Genomic DNA, 12,079 nt, shown 5'->3' with positions numbered 1-12,079 from the left:
GCCAAAAGCAGCACATGATGGTTTACATCATGCAAAGTGACCTTGACAGAGAAAGCAATAATAAACATGTATAATCTGGAGAAAATCCTGCACATTTAAATGCCTGTGAAAAGAATAATGAAGAGGATATGCCAAATTCAAAACAAGATTCTAGTCACAGAGAGATTTTGCTTTTCCATAGAAAAAAAGCCATAATAACAGTATTTGATTTTAATACAAGAACAAGTTTCATATTCAAAGGAAACACATACATGAACAATGCAGTTATTTTGTTCTTAATTCAGAATGATTTTGCTTCCTTTTAAAATCAGTTTATTATGATGGATTTTTTCCTATGACAGAAGGAAAATGTTTTTGGAGCCAATTCCATATACATATTCTACATTTTTCACTTAAAATGTTATGGAAAGGCATCAAGTTGATTGCAGAATCCTTTGGGCTTCTGTGTCTAAGTTACAAGGACAAAGTTAAAAAGCTTTAACCAACCAGGATACAAGAGCTCCCATAAGAGCTCAGCTGATTATGTCCATTGTATAAACAGGGCACAAGATGGGGGAATTTGACACATTAATGTCATGGGACTAGAATAAATTGAATTTTCAGGTAAGGCTATCTGTGCTACTGGGCATTAACACAATGGGATCACAGAAGAGTCACTGCTACACAGGCTTTAGTGTGTCACGCTGAAGTATTTTACATATTCACATCTCAACTGAGAACCACTGGTGATAAGAAAGTACAACTTGCATGTGGAGAATGCGTACTTAGTTATGCCAAGGCTAAGCATATTTTAAAGCCTTTTCTTTTTTTTCTATCCATTTTTCCTGTCAACATGCATATTACTGTGACATTAAATTAAATTCTTATTTTTCAAAAATAATCTATACATATCTACTACTTAATGCCCCTGTAATGGTATTTCTTACCATGTCCTTGAAATTTCCTCGGTGAGCTTCCGAACCTCTCCATTAGCCTAACTTCCATTTGTTTGAAACAAGCAGTGCCCATTCGTTGCAGTCATTTGCACTGCTCTAAGAACACTACAAATCCCATAGCCCCTAGACCTGGAGTCTCCAAACCATGGCCCTCCAGATGGTGAAGTCCCACCATGCCTCTTAGTCTTGCCTGTGGCTGTCAGAGTCTTGCAAGGCCTCATGGGACTTTCGGTTCCTCAACCCCCGGAGGGTCATACTTTGGAGACCCCTGCCCCAGACCATCTCGCGAGTGAGAAAACTAGATTTTTTTCTACATACTTACCTGTAAAATCCATTTCTTGGAGTACATCACAGAACACAGAGCAGGCTGTTCATGACTATGTGGGTTATATGACACCTATAGGTGAATGGACACTTGCAGACCAATCAAAGAGGTCCTCCCCTATATAACCCATCCTTCACAGGAAGTACCTCAGTTTTTGTAGCAAGCAATGAAATTCCAGAAAGAGGGACGGGACCTCTGTGTCCCGTGATGTACTCCAATAAAGAGTTTTACAGTAAGCATGTCGAAAACAAATCTAGTTATCTTTATCATACGTCATGGGACACAGAGCAAGATACTCATGACTATGTGGGATGTCCCAAATCAGTAAGAAATTTGAGGGGAGAGTGACACCATGATAGCCACTGTCATTAATCCCCCAGGACCTACTCAGCCGCCTGTAAAAACACTGCAAAGGCAGAATCCAAAGGCAGAATCCTCTACAGCTCTGACATCCACCTGGTAGAACCTTGTGAATGTGTGAACTGAAGACCATGTAGCGGCCTTGCAAACCTAAGCCACTAACACCTGATGGCTTGCCCAAGGTGCCCCCACACACTGGTAGAGTGTGCCTTCACCTGAAAGAGTAGGACCTTACTTTTCAAACCAAAGGCTTGAATGATCAATTGGCGGATCCAAAAGTGAAATTGTTGCCATGGATGCCACCTGCCCCTTCGTAGGCCCCACTGGCAGCATGAACACAGCATCTGACCTCCTGACCTGTGCGGTCAGCTTCAAGAAGACCCTTACAGCACGTACTACATCAAGGTATGAAGAGATCTTTCTCTTGCTGACTGAGGCCTAGCAAAGAGTAAAGGCAGAACGATGTCCTGATTGAGATGAAAACTAGAAACCACCTTTTTTTTTTTTTAACAAAGTCGGTTGAGGTAGCAACACCACCTTATGATGCAAAACCAATGGTTCTCTGCAAGATAGAGCTGCCAGCTCCGACACCCTTCTTGCAGAAGTGATTCCCACTAGAAAAAAACCTTATGAGTCAACCAGACCAGTAGAAGCTCTGTAATAGGCTCAATTGGTCATTTTTGCAAACCCTCCAAAACAAAGTTCAAGGACAAAAAGGCAACCTGACAGGAGGAGCAATACGCCTTACTCTCTGTAAAAAAGTGCCAAAAGGGTGAGATGCAATGGGCCTTTGGAAAAAACAGCTAATGCTGAAACCTGGCCCTTAATGGTACCAATAGCCAATTTCTTCTCCAACCCTGTTTGGAGAAATAGTAAACACAGACCACAAGATGCAGCTTATGCAAGTAGTAAGCTGAAAAAAAACACTCAATGCAAACTGCTGACCTTAAGGGTCACCAAAGGTGGCTCCTGATTGGTCAACACTCTTTCCTCCTCAAGGGAGCACTCACTTGCCCCACTGAATAGCCTGCTCTTTCAGTGGCAGCAGCAGCCCACATGTGCCCAGGCTTCCTGATAAATAAATATGGACGACTTTAGTTTCTGGCATCTACTGCGCATGCACGCCTGCTGAATGCACGTGCATGAGCCCCACGACCGCATTGCTAGGGACCAAATGCTCTCTCTAGAGGCCCAAGGAAAAACAATAAGCAAGCATGCCCAAGGTAAAATGTTGTGAGCACTCCCCCTGGTAGAAACTGCCAAATCCCTCTCCGTTTCCCTCCAAATCTGAGTTTTTTTTTTTCCTCTCCTCTTTACAGAGAAGAAAAAAAGAAAAAAAAAAGATAGCTTTCCAGTCCCGCCGCAAGTCCCTGACTTCCGCCAGGCACCAACCTTCGCCCATCACGGTGGGCATTGTTATACAGACCTTCAAGGACCTGGTCCCCATAATGTGGGGCCACTGCTTTGGACCCGTATAGTACCCCACTGGAAAGCATCTTGGTCAGATTTAAACCTGCACAGTCTAAGTGTGGTCCAGCGCCAAAAGGCTGCATTACAGGCAAAACCCCAAGGATTCTTCTCCTTATCCAGCGAGGCTCAGGTACCATCCATTTTGACTCACAGCTTTTCAAATGGATACGATTAAAGTCCATGATTCTCAAAGGAACTGTACCAAACCTTAGGTATGCTCCAGGAGCAGAAGCAACACTTTCAGTGACCATCCACCTTACAGACAGTGGCGAAAAAACTGAAGTACTTCCTGTGTGGGGTTATATAGGAGAGGACCTCCTCTAGGATTGGTCAGCCAGTGTCCGTTCACCTACAGGAGGCATATAACCCACATAGTAATGAATAGCCTGCTCTGTGTCCCTTGATGTACGATAAAAAAAGGTGGCCACACTTTTACTTACAGTGGGACCACGGAGAACGATCATAACCACACTCTAGCAGAAGTCAGATTACAGCAGCAAAAGAAAGCAACAGAAGGTACGTTGACTTAAGAATATATGAGTAGAACTATTTTTTTTAAAACCAGAATTTTGTGTCACTAAGTATATACTTTTCTTAAAGGTTAACAAATTAACTTGGCTCAGAAATTTGGAAAAGGAAATCTCTCTTCAATGAGGGGAAAGCCCTTCTTAGGCAAGAATCTTCATTGGAAGATCCCCCCTCTATTCCTATTTTGGTGACAGCTCAAAATGTTGAATTTTGCCTCAGTTTAGAATCTCGGTGACAACTGTCATAAGAACAAAGTAAATCTCCCAAGCAGGCAAACAGATAGCAATAAAAAAAAAAAAAAAAATTCTAATCCCTTATAATGAACTGCAGGCAAACAGAAAAATATACAATGAAATACATAGGGAGCCACTTGAGATGAATACACAGCTCAGCTCTGTATGGCAGCTTTCTGACCCCTGTAGTTCTGAGATCAAATGATTCCCACATCACAAAAAAAAACAAAAAAAAAAAAACAAAAACACGTTATTGTACCATGGCAGCAGGTTAATCTTTTACATGTTTTGTAATGCTCAAAGCACTTTCAAAGTCTGATATTTCTTTTACCTCTCCCAGTCTGCCCAGCAGATCAGGTAGGGAATCACAGACACACCCTGCATCCATAGTGGGGTTAAAACTTATGCAATAACCTTGGTAAAAATCCTGTTTTAAAAAAAAAAAAAAAAAAAAAAAAAAAAAAAGGTGTAGGTTAGATCCTCCTTCAGTAGGAGGATTTTTCTGACCGAGAAAAATTGAGTCCGAATAGAATTTTCTGTGCAAAATTCATCTTTTTAGGGGTTTTGAATGCAGAATTGGGTGGAAAATTTCCTGAAGGATTCCTTACTAAAAGATGTAGGAATAAAATCCCTGCGCTTCCCTCTCACTCTCCCTGGCACTGGAACAACCGCTGCTGTATCAGCTCCTGTAAAAGGGATGTCATGGTCATGTGTTCCGTGACAAAATACCTTTTTGGAGGAAGGTCTGTAAACCGTAGATTGTAGCCCAAATTATTGCCTTAATAAGTGCAGATTCACACATGTGTATTCTGGATTTTAAGGTCCAGTTTCAGTGCAAATTACAATCTACATGTTCAGCGGAGGACAGCAAACTAGGCTGAAGCCTGATCCTGAACTTTTGACATGTGCGGTTCAGAAGCGGTTCCCACAAAGGTCAATAGCCTGTAATCCACACCTCAAACCTGACCACACTGCTTAGAAATCGGACATGACATTCAATCTACACTAAATCTGCACTGCCAGTGCACCACCAGACATATGCGAACAGGCACCTTAGGAAGCAACATTATTTCACATGTTATGCAGATTGAATGTGGGTCAAACCACATCCAATCCACATATATGTGAACCAGCACTCAAGAAATTGGAAGTGACGTTTGTAGACCCCCTGCTCTAAAGGCTGGATGAGGCTGAAGCAGCAGGGCTAAAACACCCAGACATGAAGGTCTCATAACACTACATAAGTTACCTTCATTGTTAGTCAGAAAGCACAGGTTCAAATGAAAAAGTTTGACCACACATACCCGATATACGAGGATACTGACATTAGGGTTTTGCAGGTACTAAGACAAAACACAATTCTTAGTGGTCAACAGATTGTTAGGGCCAATACACTCAGTGTGGTGACCAGCATTTTTACACAAAATGGAAGAACACTAGTCATCGCTAGGACACACAGAAAACAATTATTCTCTATGTGTCCTATTTACACTGCAACACAACCCAGAGCTGCACTGCAGTGTTCTGTGATGAAATGCAGACAGGCTGGATTTGATCACATGCTGGACCCCACTCCCACTTCAGGCTCAGTTCGCCACGGCGAAGTGAACCTGACGTTCGTCCCTTTCCTCCCTCCCACAGTCTCCTGGGAACTTTCACAGGTCCCAGGAGACTGCCAGACCAATTAGGAGGCACAGCGCAACTTGCGCACATGCAATGGGCACCAGGTTGTGAAGCTGCAAGCTGTCACAGCCTGGTACCCGCAGTTGAGATGCCGGCACTGTGGAGGAAAGAAGGGGAGAAGAGACTGCAAAGGTGAGAACATCGCTGGAGTCCGGGACAGGCAAGTGTGTGTTTATTAAAAGTCAGCAGCTACAGTTTTTGTAGCTGCTGGCTTTTAATAAACACAAAAACGGCTGGAACTCCACTTTAAGTCTACTTTGAGGCAGCTGAAAGTTTATATGTGAACAGGCCCTCAAAACGGAAGTTTTCACTCTTTCACTAAAAGTCTCATTAACAGGCTGGTATGAAAATCTTGCATTCCTTAAACATTTTTTGCTTTTCACTTTCTACCGTTTTTCCACTGCCTGGTTTCTTGAGGCACTGGTGGCATAACCCTGGCCTCACAACTGTATCCTACATCACCAGTGCCTTCCAGGGAAAATCTCTCAAGATCTCAGTTAAAACTATGCAGTCACACGGTCCAGCAGGCAGATGCAGAATTTCAAGCAGTGTTTGAGGAATTAAAGTGAGATTGATTCATTTGCTCTTCGTAAACTTGGCCACCATGAAAAGAAGAAAGAAAAAAAAAAGTAAAAAAAATAAAAAATTACTTAAATAATTTTCTGTTTGTAGATTGCCATTACTAAACATTTTAAAGGTGCCTTTAAAAGATAAAAGGTGAAGTTTCTCTTTAGCACTGGGCTCAAACAATACAGAGATAAAAAGGGACATAAAAAAAGGTAGTACACCAACTGCTGCCTACTATAATGGCAAGGATTTAACAGTTTCATTGTAAAATTGCAGAGACAATTATTCCAATACATAAATTTGAATACAAATTGTGGAATTATGGGAAACTATGGGGTGGTGCACTAACAGGCAGATAGACTGTGCATTATGCAAGTGCAGCTGCACACCACAAAAACACCCAATCATATGCAAGGAGAGTTTAAAAAAAAATTGAATGTGCAATTTTGCTTGCACATGGTTGGATGAGATTAGTCATCAAAGCTTCTCCTCATTTTCTAAGCTCTGAAGCAACTGCAACTACAAAATGCACAGTCTATTTGCCTTTTGTAAATCCACCCCAATAGATTGTCTATATAACCAATGTACATATTTTGCAAGTTAAGGAATAGTACAGTGGGAAAATATTTAACATTTCTTTTGCTATAAAAGGTAAATGGTAGACCAAAGGTAATTCTAATGCTTAGAATGTCATCCATTACATTATTTTCTCTTTTACTCTAACAATGAAATTAGCATGGGCCCCACAGGGAAGGTTAGGTGGGCACACAGTCCTTACATCCTAATGTGAGCCAGAACACTGATTAAATATGCATTCTGCCTTCCTCTGAACGCTACCAGTTTGCAGACAATTAAATTACCATTTAGCCCCATAGAAAAGTAAATCATAGTGAAGTAAATCTTACATTTGCAGGCGCATCCCATTGACAACAGAACAACTTTGAAAAGATCAAACAACCTCAAAGGAACAGAACTGTTGATTAGGTCTGCTGCACAATAGATCTCAGGAAACCGAAGTAATTAAAATTTCAAGATAAGACCTGAAATCCTAATAATGGAAAGCTTAATGTAAAACTATCATTTGTCATTTAAGGGTACGTGCGGACTATAATTAACTGTATCCCACAAGAGAAATTATGCTCTTCTAACTTCACACATGAAATTACATTCACTTCACAAAATGACGGTATCACGGGCACTGGAAGAGGTAATAGTCTACAAGTACAATACACCCTGTTAGAGAAAACATCTTGAAAATTACGAGAGCAGCATCAGGGGGCTTAAAAAACACATTGGTCAAATGTTTTTCAAGTTCAACGAGTGAGACAATTTAGGTGTAAAAATTGCAGTTTTGATAAGCAATTAGATGTCTAACACAACTTACACTTTTATAGAACAATAGGGTCAGATTATTATGAGGCCACTGGCATCACCCATGGGGATTACAAATAAAGTAATCATAAGATCCTGACACATACCTCAAAACAGTTGGAGAAAGCACACAATCATAATTTTAAAGAAGAGGTTTGGCTTAAGATACACTTTAGGTGGGTGCATGCAAGGTAATGGGCAGAAAGCAATTCTGGTGAAGAGAACACGTCACTTGTTCCTCCTTTCTGTTAAGAATGGCACCATCTTTGTTTCAGCATCAGTCATGGTCAGCATCTAATATCTAGACATAGGAGCTTGTTTGCCCAGAGATTATATTTTTCGCTTTATTTACACAATTGTCAATTAACCCCCAGCTGCCATCACTTACCTTGCGAGTTGCCACAGCATTACAGTAAGGAAATGAGTCCTTCTGGCTATACCAGACCAATTTCATAAGTCTCATGGTTTGACTTGGAGCTCAAAAATTTACTTTAACCACTTGAAAACCGGGCACTTTTACCCCTTTCCTGACCAGGCCAATCAGCGCTCTCACACTTTGACAATTGAACAGTCATGCAACACTGTATTTTTATCATCTAGTTCCACAACTAGAGTAGTTACACAACTAGAGCTTTCTTTTGTTGGTATTTAATCACCATTGGGTTTTTTATTTTTTGCTAAATTAACAAAAGAAAAAAAAAAAAGACGGAAAATTTTGAAAGGGAAAAAAAAAAAAGAAAAAAAAAAGTTTTTTCGGTTATGAAAGTTTGTAAATAAATAATTGTTCATAAATTTAGGCCAAGATGTATTCTGATACATTTCTTTGGTGAAAATAACCTAAATCAGTATTTATTTAGTCTGTAGGAAAGTTATAGAGTTCACAAACTATTTGATATATCTGAAAATTGATCAATCCTGAAGTTCTGACAGCCGATCTAATTTCTTGAGGCCCAAAAATATCAGAACAGTACAGATATCCCCCAAATGACCCCTTTTTGCAAAGTAGACAGTCCAACATATTTCATCAGAGGCATGGAGAGTTTTTTGAAGTTGTAATTTTTTTGGAAAATGAAGAAATTAAAAAAATGTTCACGTTTTATTTTATTTTTTTTACATACTGTCACCAGTGCAGTACAGCATCATCATATAACTATGGCGGTAACCAAGGACACTGACTGGTGACAGTACAAAAAAAAAAAAAATTTTTGTTCTTCAATTTTTAGTAAATTTTTTTCTCTTTTACGATTTTCTTTTCATATTACACTATGGCCAAAGTAGTACAAGGTTACCATAGTAACCTTGTACTACTTTGGGGAAGTGATCAAGCATGTAACTGAATGAAATCGATTCATTCAGGGTTTTTTTTTTGGTTGATTAGCTGTGATTGGCCATGGCTAATCACATGACACAGATGGGCTGTGATTGGCCCAGTCTGTGCTTGTGGTCATTGACCGATCACAGCTAGTGACACAATTGTATACAATGGATGGCATGAAAGGTAGCCATCCGTTGTTTACAATTGTCATGTGACCTGTGATTGGTCGAAGCAGGTCACATGGTACTGGCAACGAGCCAATACAGAGATCTGTCATCAACTGTGTCCAATGTACACACCCGATGACAGATCTCGCCACAGCACTGCATTGCAGGCACGTGCAAGGCGCAATCCGGGAAGGAAGTCATGACGCCCACCCGGAACGAAGAGAGTCCCGCCCCGGCCGTCATTTTCCTATTGGCTGGGCGGGAAGTGGTTAACAATTAAATGGTACATTTTTTCTTTTGTAATATTGTTGAATATTGTGACAGGTTAGGAATGTATTTATGGGGACTTGCAAAATTATTGGTCAGTCCTTTTTAATATAATTAGCTAGAGTGGTAAATACATCCACAACATACACAGTGGGGAAAAATTATTATTTGATTCCCTGCAGATTTTGTAAGTTTGTCTAATTACAAAGAAATGGTCTACAATTTTTATTATAGGTGTATTTTAAATGATAGAGACAGAATACCAACCAAAAAGCCAGAAAAAACACATGATACAAATGTTATAAATTGAGTTGCAGTTCAGCAAAATAAGTATTTTATCCCCAAGCAAAACATAAAACTTAATACTTGGTGGAGAAACCCTTGTTGGCAAGCACAGAGGTAAGACGTTTCACATTTCAGGGAGGGATTTTGGGCCACTCTTCTTTACAGCTCTTCTATTAAAATCCTTAAGGTTTCTTGGCACTTGCTTGGCAACTCAGTTTTAGCTCCTTCCATAACATTTCTATAGGATTAAGGTCTGGAGACTGGCTAGGCCACGCCATGGCCTTAATATGCTTCTTCTCGAGACATTCCTTTGTTGCCTTGGTGGTATGTTTTGGGTCATTGTCATGCTGGATGACCCACCTTCAGTGTTCTGACTGAGGGAAGAAGGTTCTCATCCAAGATTTTACAATACATGGCCCAGTCCATTGGCCCCTCAATGCAGCAAAGTTGGCCTGTACCTTTAGCAGAGAAACAGCCCCAAAGCATAATGTTTCCATCTCTGTGCTTGACTGTAGGGATGGGGTTCTTAGGATCATAGTCAGCATTTTTCTTCCTCCAAACACGGCGGGTCGAGTTAATGCCAAAGAGCTTAATTTGGGTCTCATCTGACCACAGCACTCCTTCTCTGAATCATTTAGATGTTCAATGGCAAACTTCAGACAGGCCTGTACATGTGCATTCTTGAGGAGGGGGACCTTGCGGACACTGCAGGATTTCAATCCATGGCAGCATATTGTGTTGCCAATGGTTTGTTTGGTGACTGTGGTCCCAACTGCTTAGAGATCATTCATAAGCTCCTCCTGTGTAGTTCTGGGCCAATCCCTTACTTTTCTCATGATAATCCTTACCCCATGAGGTGAAATCTTGCATGGAGCTCCAGGCCGAGGGCGTTTGATGGTTATTTTATATTTCTTCCATTTGTGAATAATTGCTACAACAGTTGTATCCTTCTCACCAAGCTTCTTGCTGATGGTTTTGTAGCCCATTCCAGCCTTGTGCAGGTCTACAATCTTGTCCCTATTGTTCTTTGACAACTCTTTGGTCTTGCCCATGGTGGTGAGGTTTGAATGGAAGAAAGATTCTGTGAACAAGTGTTTTATACACAAAGCAAGTTGTCGTTAGGAGCACCTTCTTAAATTGACAGAACTAATCTGTGTACCACATGAGAACATAGCCATTCAGTGGGAGCCAGAATTATTGTTGGTTGGTAAAGGATCAAATACTTAGTTTACTCACTGAACTGCAACTCAGTTTATAACATTTGTATCATGCGTGTTTTCTGGATTTTTTGGTTGATATTCTGTCACTATTGTTTAAAATACACTTATGATAAAAATGATAGACCCTTCATTTCTTTGTAAGTGGGCAAACTTACAAAATCAGCAGGGGATCAAATAATTATTCCAATTATAAAATAAACCAATAAATCAGCAGGGGATCAAATAATTATTCCAATTAAAAAATAATCCAATTGCATAGTTTTTACAGTTTAACAATTCATAAAACACTTAACTTATTACTTGTATACTCATTCTTGCAAACATACAGAGGAAACCGCTTTTTTTTTTTAACTTTTTGGGACTTTCCTTTTAAAGCTTTTTCCACACATTCTCATTCTATCCTGCACACCAGCTATCCAATGGCTTTCACAAAAAAAAAAAAAATAATAATAATAATCTTTGCTCAGGCTTTTAGTCACTCCAGTAGTGGCTTATTCTGTGATTAAATGTAACCCCAACATCTCATATTCCTGAAAAACACGGAAGTGAAAAAAGGATACTGGTCCGTTTGAGGTCTTCTAAAGTTTTCAGGAAGATTAGCTTCATACAACAGTCTTGCCCTTGTGTTGCCCATGTCCTGCATACACTGTTAGTAAAAAAATATATAAATAAAATAAATAATATAATTTTCTAATGAGTAGACTTGCAAACCTATAAAACCAATCTTCACATAAAGTGAAAAATACAATAAATAAGACCAGTTTATTTACATGCATTGCAAACATTAAATTTTTACTGTAAAATCTTAACCCCCTACCATTCTTAGCTTTTCTATTGGTCACTGAGGTCACTCATCTCATTAAATGACCTTTAGGAAGGTTTTAAGAGGTGATGGGAATCACCCTTAGGTTTACAAGAAAAGTGAACGGACTAAAAACAAATTATAGAAAAACAGCCCCTAAAATGCAAACAGCTAATCTTTTGGTTATAGCAAATCCAAATGTTTGGGAGTCTTGTTAGGACCTACAATCAACAGTGTTCATTCAAGCTTTATGGCATTTTTTCAGCACTTATTAATACCATGTCGTCTTTGCAACAAAATGATACCACTGAAGGAACTAGAGAGACATGGGCATATCTAACAGGGGTTATTTATAATATCTGTACTTTGATTTTCCCTTTATTTAAAACAATGCAAGGGGGAAAAAAAAAAGGATTTTTTGACTTACTACTAAATGTGTTTATTAGAGTAAAAGTACAGTACATAGGACTTTAAAACTTTATCATTTGGTTACAAACAGCTACCTACAGGTTATTGAACCCTGGCAAAGAGATAGCTGCAGGGACATCCCT

At 39.7% G+C, this 12,079-nt stretch overlaps 1 protein-coding gene across 2 annotated transcripts in view; it reads right to left on the bottom strand.

Moving 5' to 3' along the window:
- Positions 1 to 12,079, bottom strand: part of SMAP1 (small ArfGAP 1) — a 369,562-nt gene that overhangs the window by 239,831 nt on the left and 117,652 nt on the right. For both annotated transcript variants that reach the window (XM_089681336.1, XM_089681337.1), the window contains exon 3: positions 11,287 to 11,372. In XM_089681336.1, coding sequence (XP_089537462.1) covers positions 11,287 to 11,372 — 86 coding nt within the window. The remainder of the gene's footprint in view (positions 1 to 11,286; positions 11,373 to 12,079) is intronic.

Source organism: Staurois parvus, unplaced genomic scaffold (assembly GCF_062004578.1).
Source record: "Staurois parvus isolate SC_StPar_1 unplaced genomic scaffold, SC_StPar_1.0 ptg000264l, whole genome shotgun sequence".
NCBI lineage: Eukaryota > Metazoa > Chordata > Amphibia > Anura > Ranidae > Staurois > Staurois parvus.
Note: the sequence above shows the minus strand (reverse complement) of the source record. Positions and strands in the feature narration are given on the sequence as shown.